Source organism: Scyliorhinus canicula, chromosome 21 (genome assembly GCF_902713615.1).
Source record: "Scyliorhinus canicula chromosome 21, sScyCan1.1, whole genome shotgun sequence".
Taxonomy (NCBI): Eukaryota; Metazoa; Chordata; class Chondrichthyes; order Carcharhiniformes; family Scyliorhinidae; genus Scyliorhinus; species Scyliorhinus canicula.
Window position 1 is genome coordinate 43908525 of NC_052166.1, and position 18904 is coordinate 43927428.

Sequence of the window (18904 nt, forward strand, 5' to 3'; positions counted from 1 at the left end):
GCGCATGAATCACCCGGAATAGTAAAAGCAGCATCAGAACAACCTGCAACATCTCAAGTGAGAGAACTTAAACCCACTTAAGCCCCAGGTTCCACTCAAACCCTGGTACCGGTGCTGCGCCTCAGAGAGCTGACGCCATGAGTTATGTCTGATAGATGAGGCGGTGAAGCTCAAGCAGTCAGAGTGTTATCAGTAACCAAGGTTCAAGCACTCAGCCCCATTAGATTCTGAAGGAGTTCAATTCTGTGTAATTACTTGCAGCCATAAATGAAAGTTAAAACAAGATTGTCGAAACTCCACAAATTCCAAAGCCGTTACACTATTGGTGTGTTGAAATGAAATCCTGCAGATTTCTTCTTCGTTATTTGTACAAGCCATAGGTATTTCTAATCTTAGATTTTTTTTCCATACTTGCGTCAAAACTAGATATGATTCCACTTCCATCATACAATAAAAAATATATGAATGCTATATATGGCAAACTCAGGACATTCCAAAACATTTCATAGTTAATGAAGTACTTCTGAAGTGAGCAACTGTTGATATGAATACAGGTGATGCGCACAAGAGTTGTGAATGTTAGCATTAACATGCCGTTGCCATGGGGAGGCCGCACATAAGCAGTAATCTATCCCGTCACACGCAGCTCCTGATCTGAGCCACAGTCAAATGATATGCAATGCATGAAATCTGTGGTTCGTCGCCGGAGATGGGATTGGGGGGGGGGGGGGGGAGTCAGAGAGGAGCCTCAGAGGACCCTGGTAAGATCAGCCAGGAGACACCAGCCAAATCATGGTGCTGTGGAGTTAATTCATGCAAAGAAGGAAGGGCATGAAAAATAGTAAAAGGGGAAGATTCGTCAAATTATCTGCATAAAAATGGTATTTAAAATAATCAGGTAATTAGCCGAAGTCCACAAAGGACTGTAGGCATCTCTCTCCATTAGAGAGCAACCGTTAGTTATATACAACTTGAAGGGCACCACTCCACAAGCATGGGGCAAGGCGATCTGCCACAGTCAGTACGGGAATTGAATCCAAGCTGTTGGCGTCATTCTGCATCACACTCTAGCCATCTAGCGACTGGAGCTAACCAATGACCAATCCCCCCCCCCCCCCCCAAAAATTCCGTAATGGATTAATCCAGAATGGAGAGGCTCACGTGCATACAATCACCAGCCTGTCCCAAAGATGCATGGAAAACATCACTGAATCGTGCACGTTGCAGGTTCCTGCTCTTAACCAAAGGAACATGATGTGGAGATGCCGGCGTTGGACTGGGGTGAGCACAGTAAGAAGTCTTACAACACCAGGTTAAAGTCCAACAGGTTTGTTTCAAACACGAGCTTTCCGAGCGCAGCTGAGGAACTTCACCACCTGAGGAAGGAGCTGCGCTCCGAAAGCTCGTGTTTGAATCAAACCTGTTGGACTTTAACCTGGTGTTGTAAGACTTCTTACTGTGCTCAAAGGAACACGAGAGAGTTCAGAGTAGGCAGACATGCTCATAACTGTATCAGACAATAATTTGTAAAAATCCATACAGGCAGTGCATCCATTGCTGTCTTCTGGTATCTTTTGTTCCGTGATGCAGAATAAATACATTTGATAAATTAGCACAAATTTATCAAAGAAAAACCTTGTTAAATTTTCTTTAAAAAAATTTAACATGGCTTTGTATAAAAGCAAACATCACGGATGCTGGAAATATGACATCAAAACAAAAAATGCTAGAAATACTTGGGTGGTCAGGCAGCTTCTTCAGAGAGACACACAGAGTAACGGGTCAGGACTGTAGCAACCTCCAAGAGACAGGATGGGAGTCGGTAAAACCACAGGGTACCTGGTCGAAAGGACACCCCAACGCAGTTCCACCGTCAGGGCATTTACTGATGGCAGGGCTGGAAGCTGAGAGGTTGCCCCACCCAAAGAGGCAGTCAACACATTTCCATAATTAAAGGCCCAATCAAGTGCCATTTTGCAGTGCTGTCGATCTCTCTACACGGGGAGGCTGCCAGTTATATGGCTTTCCCCCAGCAGCCAAGGGTGGAAGATTTAACGGAACATAGAGGGGGTCATGGATAGGGCAGCCCCAACCATTTTTCCAGAGAGCCTTTGACCCCTGGCCTATGGCTGAAGATTTTGTGTTGGCGTGTGCTCAACTCCAACTGGTCTTCTGCCTTTTTACGCTCTAATAAGCCTAGATTGCAAGCAGGCGGCATTTATATCCTCAATGGGAACAAAGTCCCACCTTGGAGTTGCCGGCCAATCTGATTGGCTGACGGCTCTCCAGGGCCTCCAGGCACAACGCTGCAGTGGCTGGAAGAGGCACTGCAGTGTGCTGTCTTGGACTAAGTGTTGGGACATGGAGACCAGGTAAGTGGTTGAGGTCCCGGGAAGGTAGGGTCGGGGATTAAAAGTTGAGGCTGGGCTGGAAATTTCCTGTAAGTGGCCATTAACTAGGCCTTAACTGGGGCAAGGGTGAGGTCCTGCCCACTCCATCATAAGATTGCAGCTGGGTCAGGGCAGGCTGGATCCCGGTTCATGCAATGTCCTGTCCCCATCCCTCTCCCTGCCTTAAAATGCGGAAGTGAGGAGTGTAAAATTCAGGCCCATTTTGTTTTTAAAAACGCCTCCTGTAGGCATCAGGTCTATTGCATTACTCAGATGTGGCCACCTCTCTCGGCATTGTCAAGTTGGCAGGCTGCAAATAGTGGAATACCACAAGGATCAATGCAGAGCCTGAGTTATTTCCAACCTTTTCAATGACTTAGACAAAGAAACAGAGATCAACCTCTCTTGGTTTGCTGATGATGTGAAGCTAGGTGACTGTAATAATCTGCACAGAGCACACGGGACTGGGTTAATTGTTTTCTCCGTGTGGATCATGGAGTAAGAGGCATGATACCATGTATATAAGGTCAGGTAGATAGGAAGTGACTGACAGAGAAGGTGGACCCGGTAAGTTTCAACCAGGCCCCTTTGCAAATTGTACGTATTATAAATAAACGTCTTCCTTGTGTTACTCATCTGACTCCCCTCGCCTTTATTAGTAACAGTGCAAGTTGTGAGGAAGACAAAAAGAGACAGCAAAGAGACAACAGTCAGGTCAAGTGAGTGGGCAACACAGTGGCAGATGGAGTATAACGTGGGGTGGTGTGAGCTTATTCATTTGATCATAAGAATAGAAAAGCAGAACATTTTAAAAAGATGTGAAAAATGTTGATATTCAGAGAGACTTGTGTATACTCGTACAAGGAACACAAAATTTAACATGCAGATACAGCAAGCTATTAAGAAAGCAAATGGGCCTTTAAAAAGGAGATTAGAGCAAAAGAATAAAGAAAACTTAGTCCAATTGTATAGGGCTTTGGTGAGACATTGCCTGAAATGCTTTGCAATTGTGGTCTCCATTTTTAATGAAGAACTTGCATTGGAAGCAGTACAGCAAAGGTGCGGTATGATGAAATGAAATGAAAATCGCTTATTGTCACAAGTAGGCTTCAAATGAAGTTATTGTGAAAAGCCCCTAGTCGCCACATTCCGGCGCCTGTTCGGGGAAGCTGGAACGAGAATTGAACCGTGCTGCTGGCCTGCTTGGTCTGCTTTAAAAGCCAGCGATTTAGCCCAGTGTGCTAAACCAGCCCCTCAAATGGCACATGCGTATGATAGCACAGCAGTTAGCACTGCTGCCTCACAGCACCAGGGACCCGAGTTCAATTCCGCCCTTGGGTGACTGCATGGAGTTTGCACGTTCTCCCCACATCTGCGTGGGTTTCTTCCCGAGTCTCCAGTTTCCTCCCGCAGTGCAGGTTAGGTGGATTGGCCATGTTAAATTGCCGCTTGGTATCCAAAGATGTCGGGTAAGTACTGATGCATAGTTTCCTCTGGCTGGGGCAATTAGAACAAGGGGACACCGTTTCAGGAGAAAGGGCCCATCATTTAGGACTGAGCTGAGGAAGAATGGGTGGGATTATCCGTTAGCCGATGCCGGAATCGAGAAATGTGATTTGCCGAAGAAAAGCTTCCGTTGACAAAATCGCGGCAGGCGCTGATTTGATGCCAAATCGCGATTCTCCATCACCTCAAATGGCGTCAATGAGTTTCACTCCACATGTACGGTAGGCTGCCAATTGCATATCATTAGCCGAGTGGTTAATGATAGCCGATGGGCCGAGTTCCCGATGGCGTGGTTCACTTGTGCTTTTAGGAATCGTGAAACCGGCAAAGCAACTGCTGAGGGAGAGAGCAGGGGTATGGAAGGTGACCAACATCACCATAATTTGCTGACAGTTGTGCCGCTGACCGGGGGGCTTCTACCAGGGCTGGGGGAGTTGTGGGGGGTGGCCAGGGGGTGGGCTGTGGGGTCAGGGTGCACTGACACGGAGCACCATTGCCGCAGCTGGCAAGGCAGCCATGCAGCTGCGCACACCGCTAACAGCCCCCATGGACCCGGCGAATCCCACACCAGTTTTCAGTGAAATCAAATGTGTTTTACGCGGCACTGGTGCTAGCTCCTCAACGGTAGCAGAATTGGACCAGATGCGGCGCTGGTTTTTCTGTCGCAAAAGTCCACGGATTCTCTGTTGGCATCAGCATTTAATCTCAGAAAGGGAGAATCCCACCCAATGTCTTTACTTCGTTCAGAAGGCTGGGAATCTTTGGAGTTCTCCTCAGGGGGCTGTGAATGCATCATTAAGGGGAGGCGTTGGCGTAGTGTTATTGTCACTGGTCTAGTAAACCAGTGACCCAGAGTAATGCTCTGGGGACCCGGGTCCAAATCCCACCACTGCAGATTGTGAAATTTGAATTCAATAAACATCTGGAACTAAAAGTCTAATGATGACCATGAAACCACTGTCGATTGTCATATAAACCCATCCGATTCACTAATGTCCTTTAGGGAAGGAAATCTTACATCCTTACCTGGTCTAACCTACATGTGACCCCAGGCATACAGCAATGTGGTTGACTCTTAACTTCCCCTCAAGGGCAATTAGGGACGAGCAATAAATGCTTGCATAGCCCGTGAAGCGCACGTCCAATGAACCAATATAGAACACATAGAACAGCACAGAACAGGCCCTTCGGCCCTTGATGTTGTGCCACGCATTGTCCAAAACCAAGATCAAGCTATCCCATTCCCAGTCATTCTGGTGTGCTCCATGTGCCTATCCAATAACCGCTTAAAAGTTCCGAAAGTGTCCGACTCCACTACCACAGCAGGCAGTCATTCCACACCCTAACCACTCTCTGAGTAAAGAACCTACCTCGGACATCCCTCCTATATCTCCCACCCTGAATCTTATAGTTATGCCCCCTTGTAACAGCTACATCCACCCGAGGAAATAGTCTCTGAACATCCACTCTATCCCCCTCATCATCTTATAAACCTCTATTAAGTCGCCTCTCATCCTCCTCCGCTCCAAAGAGAAAAGCCCTAGCTCCCTCAACCTTTCCTCATAAGACCTATCCTGCAAGCCAGGCAGCATCCTGGTAAATCTCCTTTGCACCCTTTCCAATGCTTCCACATCCTTCCTATAATGAGGTGACCAGAACAGCACACAATACTCCAAATGTGGTCTCACCAGGGTCATGTATAGTTGCAGCATAACTCTGCGACTCGTAAACTCAAGCCCCCTGTTGATAAACGCTAACACGCTATAAGCTTTCTTCACGGATCTATCCACTTGAGTGGCAAACTTCAGAGATCTCTCTGTTCCTCCACATTCCTCAGAACCCTGCCGTTGACCCTGTAATCCGCATTCAAATTTTTTCTACCAAAATGAATCACCTAAATAATAAAGAAAAATATGTATATATATTTAAAGCTCAGTTCGAGAGATATTTAGTCTCTCGGGAATGGGGTATTCCAGCAAACCCTAGATCAGCCATGATCATACTGAATGGTCGAAAAGACTTGATAGGCTGTGTGGTCCTTTCCTGCTCCTATCCCTTTTCTTCACATTCAGCCCAACCTTTGAGGTTGCTGATCTGTCATCGGGCGAGGAAGAAGTTATAAACGTAATAGGTTTAAAACGAGTGGAAAGGGGGTCCGGGAGGTTGAAGAAAAGAACAAAATGGGAATTTTTTAAAAAATCGTGTGGCAGACTGAAGAGATCAAATAACAAAAGAGTTGGTGATGCAGAGCCAAAGGGATTGATGGTGGGGCGAGCAAAGAAACGTGTCTAGAAGAGGTGTGAATGGCAGAATGATAAACCACAAACAAGACAAAAATTAAAAGTTACAAAGATAAAGGAAACAAAATGGGGGGGGGGGGGGCAGAGATTATGCTGCAAAATTGCTGTCGTTGATATTGAGATTGGAAAGAGGAGGTTGTTCCCCCAGCTGAAATTAAAGATGTTTATTAATTCTACATAATACCTTTCTCTTGTGGTCATGTAGGTTGTGTGTGCATGTGTCCATCTGTGGTAACCATGACTCATCATCATTTTTATACATCACACCGTGCAGACAAGAGTAAAGACAATTAAACCCCAAAAATATATTGCACAGTTATTACCAATATACTTCATAGAATTTCATAGAATTTACAGTGCAGAAGAAGGCCATTCGGCCCATCAGGTCTGCACCAGCCCTTGGAAAGAGCACCCTACCCAAACACACACCTTCACGCTATCCCCGTAACTCTGTAATTGAAGTTTTTTTTCCAATTTCATACATCCAATAGTGGACCAGATTTTACAGAAAGCACAATTAAAGAAGGTATCATTGTTTACTATTCAATCACCACACTTTGTGGGTTCAAGGAATAACTTTTTGGACCCAGTCATACAAGAGTCGGTGGTGACAATCATTGTACTTCATGTTAAACAAAACCCACATGTTACAGTGAAAGTCATTATGTGTGATAAGATACACTGTCAGTCACTATGGGCCGTTGGAGTTATACTATCAACAATTCTTCCCTGAATGGGTAAACAAATCAGACTCATTGTCATATAATATTTAACCTGACTTCTGGATCCTACGTTATATTACGTTTTCCTGACTTTGGTGCTCTTGCCACCTAAGAAGTGAACGGCTTTCTGAACAGGTGCCAGAGGCGCAGTGGCATTACCTGCCAGTTGTGGTGGTCATGTGCAGGATCAGCGCTGTATCCCCTGAAGGACCAGCAGCGTGGCTTCAGTTTTGAAGCCTTTAGTCTAATGCAGCAGCTAAAATTAAAAGTCCTGATCCATGGCTTCTAAACATCGCAACATAAATAGTTCCAGCAGAACACAGATTTGCTTCAAAAGGCAGTGAGCCTTGTGAGATGAAGTTACGTATTGGAGAGGTTTAAAATGTATAATAGATTTCAGACAGCTGTAAAAGGCTTATGGAGTTGGGTTAATATGTTAACATCTGCAGATTGGTTAATGGGTAGGAAGCAGAGAGTGGACATAACCTGGGCTTTTTCAAGTTGGCAAGCACTGAACAACGGAGCTTCACACGGGTCAGTGCTGGGCCTCAGCTATTTACAAACTATTAATGAATTAGATGAAGAGACAGGGAGTAATGTATCTACATTTCCTGATACTAAACCAGATGAAAAGGTAAGCGGTGCGGAAGACAGAGCGAGATTTCAACAAAATGTAGGCAGGTCAGGTGAATGAACAACAAGATAACAGGTGCAATATGGAAGTCTGACGTTATTCACTTTGTTGCTAAGGAGAGAAAAGTAACATTTATTTTTAAAGGTGTGAAACTTGTAACCATTGATGTTCAGAGAGACTTGGGTGGGTTCAGACACGGAATACAGGTAAGTTACCTTGCAGGTGCAGGAAGAAATTCAGAAAGCAAATGGCATGTTGGCCTTTCCTACAAGGGAATTTGGGTACAAGAATAAAGAGGACTCATTATACTCGTACAAGGTTTTGGTGAGACCACATCTGAAACACTGCAATTAGTTTTGGTCTCCATATTTAAGGAAGGATATACTTGCACTGGAAGCGGTACTGTGAAGGTTCATTAAATTTATTCGCAGGATGAGGGGATTGTCCTATGATGAAAGGTTGGGTACCTTGGGCTTATATTCCCTGGAATTTAGAAGACTGAGGGGCAATCTCATTGAAACCTACAAAATGCTTGATGGGACAGACAACGGAGAGATTATTTCCACTGATCAGGAAATCTAAAACACGGGGCCCGGTCTCAGGATGTGGGGCTGATCAATTAAATCTGAGATGAGGAGAACTTACTTAATTCAAATAGAATCAATCATAGAATCCTTACAGTGCAGAAGTAGGCCATTTGGCCAATTGGGCCTGCTCCAAAAGAGCACCCTACCCAGGTCCACTCCCCCGCCCTGGCCCCTAAACCCCATAACCTAACCTGCACATCCATGGACACTACGGGGCAACTTAGCACAGCCAATCCACATAACCTGCACATCTTTGGACTGTGGGAGGAACCCCACGCATCCACAGACACCCGAGGCCAGATTGGAACCTGGGTCCCTGGTGCTATGAGGCAGCAGTGCTAACCAATGGGCTACCATGCCCCGAATACTTGTGAGCCTTGGGAAAATCCACACCCCCAGGGGGATGTGGATCCTCCATTACCGAATACATCGAAGGTTGGGATAGACAGATCTTTGGTCTCTCAAGAAATTCAGGGATATGAGGAGCAGACGGGGGACGGAGTTGAAGCCCAAGATTAGCCATGCTCGTATTGAATGGAGGAACAGACTCAGCAGGGTATATGGTCTATCCCTGCTCCTATTTCATGTGTTCTGAAATGCTGCGGGGGAGGGGCACAGATTTTCCTAAATCCAAAGGATAATTTCATTGAAGGTTTTGTGCAAAGATGGGAAAATCTGATGGGTAGATATAAAAATGTCTGTCTTGAACTGCAACGAAGCCTCTCAAATAGTGTCTGTCAGATGTTGATGGGCTCATTAACCTGCTCACTAACAGCAGAGGAAGCCCATTTTACATTCAATCATCAATTATTTAAAATTTAGCAAAATCACAAAGCTGTGCCCATTTTTCTTGTTTTAGTCTTCAGTATATTTCTTGACCTTATTGAGCGTTGCTGTGGCTTTTAATACCTACATTTTAAAGAATATAAATTTGAGTTTATTTCAAAATATAATCAGCAAAACAGACGGTCAGCGCGGTGAACTGTTTGAATTCTGACTGGAGAAATGACACAAGCAGTGTCTTATCAGACTGAGATTCAGCTGACATCTACAATAGCTAATACTGCGATTCTAGATGACCCCTGCAATGAAAATCCTTCACCTTTTTGTCTCTACAAACCTGTTTCTCACTCATTATAATAGAACGAAAGGAAGGAAACGAGATAAAGGACCTATTTTCCAATGGAAGTGCTACTGAAAATCAAAAGTAGAAGTGTGAAGTTTTGTTTAAAATCTACATTTGTCTTTTAATTTCCTAAGGTATGAACTGTGAAGTTGAAATAAATGAGTGCGAGTCTAACCCCTGTCAGCACGGTGCTGCATGTAAAGACTACATTGCATACTATGACTGTATTTGCACTTCTGGCTTTGAGGGGTCTAACTGCGAGACGGATATTGACGAATGTGCCAACAATCCATGTATCAACGGAGGAACATGCAAGGACATGATCAATGGGTAAGGAACACAGTGCATTGCTTCCTTATCACAGCACTGACACTAATGGTTTTATTTTCTTAAAAAAACACAGGTAAACTTCACAAGATGGTCATTCTAATGGGCATGAAGGTCACCACAGATCCACAGGTCACACCTGGAGCCATTTTTGAGCTGAAGGAAAGTCAATCAGTGACACAGATTTTTGTAGAAAAGGAAAAATAAATCCTCTTCAGAAAAAAAAGAAAAAATATCAAATAACTCGGAGTAGAAATTTGGATTTATCCACAAAACATCCAGAAATAGTTTTGACACCCTCAGTTACAGAGATGGTTTTAGATCAATAATTTACATGCAGCATCTTACCTTAAACTTCGAATTGTTAAGAAACATTAGTGTCTGATGTTTCAATTTTCATCTTTTGCCAAATTTAAAGTTTGGCATACTTACAGAAACAGAACTAAACAATGGGCAGAATCTTCCATTCTGGAGTCTAAGTTTGGTAACTTGGGGGGGGGGGAGAGAGTAGGCATGATTCCCGCCAGGCAGTGGGAAGGCTGAACACGCACTGTCCGTCCAGTTCACTAATTATACATCAGTAAGAAGCTCAGCGAATCTTGTGGCGGGATAGGCAAGAGTTCACCAGCCCTGTCGTTACCTCAATAGTAGAAGTATGAGATGTTTAAATCTACAGTGATATTTTTGATTTCCTAAAGTCTGAACAGGGATGTTGAAACAAATGAATGCGAGTCTAAACACCTGTGAACAAGGTATTATGTGTTAAAGTAACAATGCTTTCCATGACTGCCACTCTCTGGCACCATATTTAAATGGCGCCTGGACAGACCAGAAACTCGGAATTATTCCTCCAGAGTCATTGCGGCTGCAGCTCATACTGGAAGAGCTGACAGATGTGAACAACCACATCCTGGGACATACAAGGGTGTCTCCAGCATTGCTTTTGGTCATCTCTAGATAAAAACGTCACCGGCGATACACACCTGCTCAGGCCGATGTTTGCTATTCCAGTGTATCTGGTTTACCAGCATCCTGACTTTCTTGAAGCCCGCTGCCTCTTGCTCCTCAGGCCTTTGCTCCTCCTTGTCTTGTGCCAACCTGAGTTGGGCCCTCCTTCGCCTAATTTGGATGACAGCCATTACCAATGCTCCAGCTGACATCATCAATGTCTCAGTGGAGTGCTACATTAAGTGAGAATATCCTTTATAGGTTTCCCTCTATCTCAAAGCCAGCAGTTAAGAGCAAAGCCCTTCACATGGCCTCCATCTGGACACGGAGCCCTCACCCCATTATTTCCAGGTACGTATGCTGGAGGCCGTGAGATGGGTGTTTCACCCATTTGTAAATGAATGCGTATGGAAACATTGCTCTTTGACCAGGGTAACGAGAGCCATGGGCAAGAAACCTCACCCAGACACTTTTCAACTTGTCTCCACTACCCACCAAATTCCACAGAGAAGATATTGTCTAGGCAGCATAGAAAGATCCGCATGATCCCTGGTCAGCCATGACCATTCACCGGGAGGATGGAGGTTTGGAGTTGAGAGTTGGCTGCTCCCCCCACCAGTTGTGGCCCCTGGAAGCATCCATGGCCTTTCCTGCCTCTGACTACAGCCGGTGGCAAATGGCGCAGAATGAACCCCATCTCCACACCTTGCTGGGATCTTGGTGTTACAAGACCAATGAATCAAAAACAAACATGCTGCAGTGCAGGCCTCCCTGTAGAGAAGAGAATATATAATTATCAAACAAGTTTGACATCCAGTTGCTTCATAATTATTGGACTGTCCATTTAGTTGGCCACTTGTGCTGGCCTTGAACTCCACCCACCTGAAAGTATCTCGCTTTGAGGGATCTCACTGACTAACTGTTGGACCCTATCATGATCTACTGCCACATGCCTTTCCTTCCCTCAGAGCTGAGGGAAGGAAAACAATGAACACAAACCTAAAGTTTCAAGCGCAGAGTTTAAAACGCAGTGGGAGAGAGATATTTTCAAAATAGTCAGAATCACCTACAAAATAATAATAATTATTATAATTGCTTATTGTCACAAGTAGGCTTCAATGAAGTTACTGTGAAAAGCCCCTAATCGCCACATTACGGCGCCTGGTCGGGGAGGCTGGTACGGGAATTGAACCCGCGCTGCAATGCAAGCCAGCTATTGAGCCCACTGTGCTGAACCAGCCCCTCCATCCCTGAATATCAGCGCCTTTCAAAAATTCTCTTCAAGACAGGATTTGGAAGTTGAAACAGGGTACTGATTAGAAAGAAATCTCATGCATTAAAACACGCTAAATTGACCTTGGGTTATAACATAAACGTGGATTTTTCCAAATTTGAGATCTAAATTTGTCCAAAAGATTTCCTTGGAAATGTACACCAGATCTGAATGAAGCGAATAGACATAACAAGATCTCCCTGGTCATGACTGCCTGGGAGATTCACCGGGCAGCATTGAAGGACGGCGATGCACCCTCCAGAGCTTGTCTCCTCCTCAGGAACTCACCAGGTGCATTTTATCCCATCAACCTTGTGGTGTGTTGGGACTGTGCATTAACCTGCCATGGTAATTTAGCAAGGGGAATAAGAACTACTTACAATTGTCCGAACCATTATCGTAAGCATCATTCATAGAACATAGAACAATGAAAATACAGCACAGAACAGGCCCTTTGGCCCACAATGTTGTGCCATACTTTGGTCCTAGATTAAGAACAAATTAATCTACACCCCATCATTCTACCGTAATCCATGTACCTAACCAATAGCCGCTTGAAGGTCCCTAATTTTTCCGACTCAACTACTCCACAGGCAGTGCATTCCATGCCCCCACTACTCTCTGGGTAAAGAACCGACCTCTGACATCCCCCCTATATCTTCCACCATTCATCTTATATTTAGGTCCCCTTGTAATGGTTTGTTCTACCCGGGGAAAAAGTCTCTGTGTTTATCTATTCCCCTGATCATCTTATAAACCTCTATCAAGTCTCCCCTCATCCTTCTCTGTTCTAATGAGAAAAGGCCGAGCACCCTCATCCTTTTCTCGTAAGACCTATTCTCCATTCCAGGCAACATTCTGGTCAATTTCCTTTGCACCTTTTCCAAACCTTCCTTGCTGATCTTCAAGCTGGCAAATAACTGAAAGTTATGCTGCATTTTTGATTCAAGTTCTATCATTGAACAGTTGAATATCGCACAATATCTTTGTATGGGAGGAAAAACAGGAAAAGCTCCCATGTGTTTTTTTTGTTACTCTTTCATGCATGAGCGATGTTGGGATATATCTCGGTATGATTGCTATCTCTGCACTGCACACTCGTGTTTGTATGCTTCTCACTACATATCAAGGTACATCTCAACCATCTTAACATGGAGGAGAAAGCACACACGGGACAGCAAAAAATGGAGGAAATGAAGGCAGGCACTGCAAAAACAAACAAGCAAGCTTCTAATGGTAGAAAGAGGTTTTGGGAACATTGAAAGGACAGGACAGTGGCAATGCTGAGCCTGTGAATGTGTAACAGAGTTCAACAGTTAATGTGAGCGAAGATGTACAGATTGAGGAACCCATTCACAAAGGGTGTGATGATGCCAAGAAAACATTTAAAAATTAGGTTAAATATTTTGAAAACTGTTTTCTTGGTCTTGGTGGCTGTGAGGTACTTTGTGCAGAGGGAACACAATCAGAATTTCATGAAAGGCAATTCTAGAGGTGCGAGTGAGGATTTCAGTGCTGGTGGGGAGAGATAGGAGTGCAAGCAGCAAAATTCGACAGATGGAAGGGAGCAGACTAGATGCCTGACACTGGCAGCAAGACAGGTTGATGGTGAGTGTGGGTGTTGGTGGAAGTCATAAAGGATGGCTTCAGTTTTGCTGATGTTGATCTAACAGATATTTTGTTGCCATCTCATTCTGCAGTTGTAATGAGATCCTGGACTGACAGCTTTGTTCAGACTAAGCTGAATACAAGACAGGCGAGCAGAAAGGCGAGCCTTTAGAGGTGATGGCAGTGGTAGAGCGTTTGAGTTCAATGTTGTTCCATACTCGCTTATATATTGCTTACAGCTCATGCCACCAATGCGTCACATAGAGGGATGACAAAGAATGATGTTCTGAATGCAGCAGCAGTTAATGAACTGCACAGTGACAGATACGAGGGAACCACAGAAGACAATAGAGCAGTCAACAGCGCAGGTGGCAGAGAGCTTATTTGGCTCAAGGGGTGACCTACCACTGCAGCATCCGTCAGACTAGCATCACTAGCGTCTTCGTCCAAGGTGGTCTTGATGCTGTGGGCAGGATGGAGAGACCCAAACAAAGGTCAGAGGTGAACCTGCAGTTGGATGGTAACACTGGGTCAAAAGCCTTGAGAAAACATCTTGAGTTGACAAAAGAATGGTGGGCGGAGAGAGATGTTGAGGGGGACTTCTTTGTGAACAGTTGGTGATGCCAAATGAAAGCACGATGATAAAGATAGTGACCCATTAAAAAATTGCAACTTCACGGAGAAGATTGCTTGCAAAACTTATTAAAACCTGTCAAACATCAACCTTTTTGCGAACTTACATTTAAGTCTCAGCAGCTGAAAATCGCAGGTGAAATAGCCGCCTTAAAGTGCCACAGTTTACAAGTATTTCCTGGTCTGGCTGTTACACATAGAGTAGAGGTACAGGAGGAGGCCATTTGGCCCATTGAATCCATGTCAGATACAATCAGTACCATAGCAGTGATCTTCGCTGCTGACCTCGGAGAAAGCAGCTCACAAAGAGAGAAAGATCTGTGGGGATAGCTACCCCCCCCTTTCCCACTGGCATAAATATGACATCAAGTCAAAGGGATGTCTTGGCGTGCGGCATCAATGAGTCAGCGAGTAGGTAAGCCACCAATCCCACTGAAGGATTCTCACAGCAAATCAGGAAGTTAAAAGCTCTTATTATACTTCACTTTTAATTTAAATTTTCAGATAGCTAAATAAATTATGATTGGATTAACATTGAAGATAAACTTTAAATATGTGTAATTTTAAGACGTAGAAATTTGATATTCCACATATATAAAACTTGCTCCTGATGGCCAGTGAGGTGGGTTAGCAGCAAATATGACTTAGTACGCCATTAAAATCCGGTTACATCTCATTCAACAATGTGTAACCTTTTCAAAGGATTTTACAGCGAGACGAAGAAGAATATTGATGGCTGCATCAATTTCATTGTGTTTCCATTGATTGCAGTCTGAGGGTGTCTCAACAATGCACCCTTCCAGAGAAGACTAGAACCACAAAACAATTTCTGGATTTCCACATTATTCCTAGCATGTACATACTCCAGAAGTAGCTGTTGATTTCAGTGGAGTAATAGAACATAGAACAGTACAGCACAGAACAGGCCCTTCGGCCCTCAATGTTGTGCCGAGCCATGATCACCCTACTCAAACCCACGTATCCACCCTATACCCGTAACCCAACAACCCCCCCCCCCTTAACCTTACTTTTATTAGGACACTACGGGCAATTTAGCATGGCCAATCCACCTAACCCGCACATCTTTGGACTGTGGGAGGAAACCGGAGCACCCGGAGGAAACCCACGCACACAGGGGGAGGACGTGCAGACTCCACACAGACAGCGACCCAGCCGGGAATCGAACCTGGGACCCTGGAGCTGTGAAGCATTTATGCTAACCACCATGCTACCCTGCTGCCCTATGATGGCGAATGATGGCGAAAGTTGACAATTTTGCTAACATTGCCACCAAGAACTCTGGGTCGGTATGCTTCCATTTTTGGACACCCAAAAATGTAGGATTTGTGCTCTCAGAGCCATGGCTGCAGGTGCTATATACACAGACACTAAGACAATTACAGCGTTTCACACAGTAAGACGGAGATAGTCATGGAAGCTACAGCGAATGTTGCACCTCTGATTTTCCACAAACAATTTTCCAGTTCAACCGTGGGATCAGGAAAGCTGGCAATAGCGAGAGAGGGCAAATTAGAAAGATATGCTCTAATGCATATTTGTGGTTGGCTAAAGAAGTACAGTCTAGTGAACAGGCTATTCAGCTGCCCTCTGAGCTAGTGGAACAGCCCCAGAATTAAAGGAAGATCAATCAATTTAAAGTGGGAAAGAAAATGGGAAAGTTTAGTATTTCTTTTACATTCTGCCTTTTCAAATGGTATTCTCATTTCTGCCCCTAGGTGGTGGCACAGTTTGTAACTTGCAGCTAGAGCCCCTTCACTACTACACTATTGTGAACTAAACTAAATGGCAAGCTAACACATGAAAAAAAGGGCATTTCATGGAACTCCTCCAGATACCTTTCTCAGTTAAAATTCATTGTATTATCTGAGTACTGATTAACATACATGGCAAAAATATTAACTATAACACAAGCATCTGGCATACATCGAAGAAGGCTTCCTTCCCATTGTTGCCAATATCAAATATAGCAGAAGTCACTACTTGTAACAATTATTAAAGTATTCTAAAATAACAAGCTTATACTAAAAATAGAAATAACTAGGAAATCTTCTCACCATGCAGAGAATCGAGGCAGGGTAGCACAGTGGTTAGCACTGTTTCTTTACAGCACTAGGGTCCCAGGTTCTATTCCTGGCTTGGGTCACTGTCTGTGCGGAGTCTGCAGTTCTCCCCGTGTCTGCGTGGGTTTACTCCGGGTGCTCCGAAATCCTCCCGCAAGTCCCCAAATACGTGCTATTAGATAATTTGGATATTCTGAATTCTCCCTCAGTGTATCCGAACAGGAGCCGGAGTGTGGCGACTAGGGGCTTTTCACAGTAACTTCATTACAGTATTAATGTAAGCCTACTTGTGACATTAAAGATTATTATTATTTAAAAAAGGCGGGAGCTGAGAGTCAGAGTAGAGATTTAAAAAGAGCGGGAGCTGAGAGTCAGAACGGAGATTTAAAAAGAGCGGGAGCTGAGAGTCAGAGTAGAGATTTAAAAAGGACGGGAGCTGAGAGTCAGAACGGAGATTTAAAAAGAGCGGGAGCTGAGAGTCAGAACGGAGATTTAAAAAGAGCGGGAGCTGAGAGTTAGAGCGGAGATTTCTAAAGAGTGGGAGTTGAGAGGGACACCTGGGCAGCAGGCTGAGTTTGAAAAACAATCCAGGAGTGACGTCTCAGGAAAATTATAAGTTCATTGGCTGGTAAGTATCTGCGAATTTCCATCACCTATTCTAAATTGCTTCCAGCTTAAAGGTAAAATGGAGAAATATTTTACAGATTGCAAAAACTAGAAACCAGCTGGAAATTAAAAAAAAAACAACAGAAAAACAAATTAATCAAAATAGAAATGCAGGAGCAGGTGACGTGTTGTACCTGCACATTGTGGGAACAGGTAGACCCCATTGTGGTTCCCAGTGAACATACCTGTAGCAAGTGTTCGTTGTTCGAGGCACTTCAGCTCAGAGTTGATGAGCTGGAGACTGAGCTTCAGACGCTGCGACACGTGGGGGACGGGGAGGGCTAATTGGATGCTTTGTTTCAAGATGTAGTCACACTCCTTAGATTAACTACCTTAAATTAAGCCAGTGGAACAGGAGGGTGTGACTATGAGTGAGGTACGTAGAAGGATCCAGGAGATAGGGCTGCAGGAGCTTCAGCCCTTGTCGTTGTCCAACAGGTTTGAGATTCTTGCTCCTTGTGGACGGGAGGAGGGATTGTGGAGAGGATGAGCAAACTGACCACAGCACCATGGTACAAGGAGCCCGACAAGTGTGGGAGAGAAAATAGATGTAGTTGTAATCAGGGATAGTATAGTTAGGGGCACAAACACTGTTCTCCGTGACCAGGATCGAGAGTCCCGAACATCGTGTTGCCTATCTGGTCCTCGGTTTGGTATATCTCATCTGGGCTACACAGGATCTTGGAGTGGGAGGGTAAAGATCCAGTTGTCAAGGTCCACCTAAGTACCAATAACATACGTAGAACAATGATAAAGGACAGTAAGAAGTCTTACAACACCAGGTTAAAGTCCAACAGGTTTGTTTCAAACACGAGCTTTCGGAGCACTGCTCCTTCCTCAGGTGAATGAAGAGGTATGTTCCAGAAACATTTATATAGACAAAGTCAAAGATGCCAGACAATGCTTGGAATGCGAGCATTTGCGGGTAATCAAATCATTACAGATCCAGAGATAGGGTTAAAGAGGTGTGAATTGTCTCAAGCCAGGACAGTTGGTAGGATTTTGCAAGTCCAGGCCAGATGGTGGGGGATGAATGTAATGCGACATGAATCCAAGATCCCGGTTGAGGCCGCACTCATGCGTGCGGAACTTAGCTATAAGTTTTTGCTCGGCAATTCTGCGTTGTCGCGTGTCCTGAAGACCGCCTTGGAGAACGCTTACCCGGAGATCAGAGGCTGAATGCCCTTGACTGCTGAAGTGTTCCCCGACTGGAAGGGAACATTCCTGCCTGGTGATTGTCGCACGATGCCCGTTCATTCGTTGTCGCAGTGTCTGCATGGTCTCGCCAATGTACCACGCTTCGGGACATCCTTTCCTGCAGCGTATGAGGTAGACAACGTTGGTCGAGTCGCACGAGTATGTGCCGCGTACCTGGTGGATGGTGTTTCCACGTGTAATGGTGTTATCCATGTCGATGATCTGGCATGTCTTGCAGAGATTGCCCTGGCAGGATTGTGTGGTGTTGTGGTCGCTGTTCTGAAGGCTGGGTAATTTGCTGCAAACAATGGTTTGTTTGACGTGACGGTGTTAACCTCAATCATGCTGGGACCAGAGTCCTGGCAAATTTTATAACTAGGATTATAGATAGGGATTTAAACTAAATAGTGGGGTGAAGGGTTCAGTTGTATGGAAAAATAGGAAATAGAAGTTAAAGGAGAGTTAGGAGTGCAGATCAATGATGAGGACTTTAAACCAGTTAAAAGGGGGAGGGCTCAAGATAGGTTAGTAAAGTTTCCAGACAAGTAAGAGAACAGAGAGTATGGAAAGTGACAGGAATCTAACTTCAGGCACAGCGGATAAGGGGACAACTATGAGAAGGGGGCGGTCAACGCAGGACTGAGGGTGTTGGACCTAAATACACGCAGTATCTGAAACAAGGTAAATGTGCTAGTAGTGCAAAATGTAATTGGCAGGTACGATGTTGTGGGCATCACAGACACATGGCTGCAAGGGAATCAGGGCTGGGATCTAAATATCCAAAGATATGTGTCCCATTAAAAGGATGGGTGGAGGGTTGCCTTGTTTGTAAGAAATAAAATTAAATCGATAGCAAGAAGCGATATAGGGTAGGCATAGAATCTGTGTGGGTAGAGTTGAGGAATC

At 44.6% G+C, this 18904-nt stretch overlaps 1 protein-coding gene across 1 annotated transcript in view; it reads left to right on the forward strand.

Moving 5' to 3' along the window:
• LOC119955556 (protein crumbs homolog 1-like) overlaps nucleotides 1–18904 on the forward strand; it is a 213211-nt gene that overhangs the window by 116789 nt on the left and 77518 nt on the right. The window contains exon 3 of the mRNA XM_038781848.1: nucleotides 9400–9595. Within this exon, the coding sequence (XP_038637776.1) occupies nucleotides 9400–9595 (196 nt within the window). The remainder of the gene's footprint in view (nucleotides 1–9399; nucleotides 9596–18904) is intronic.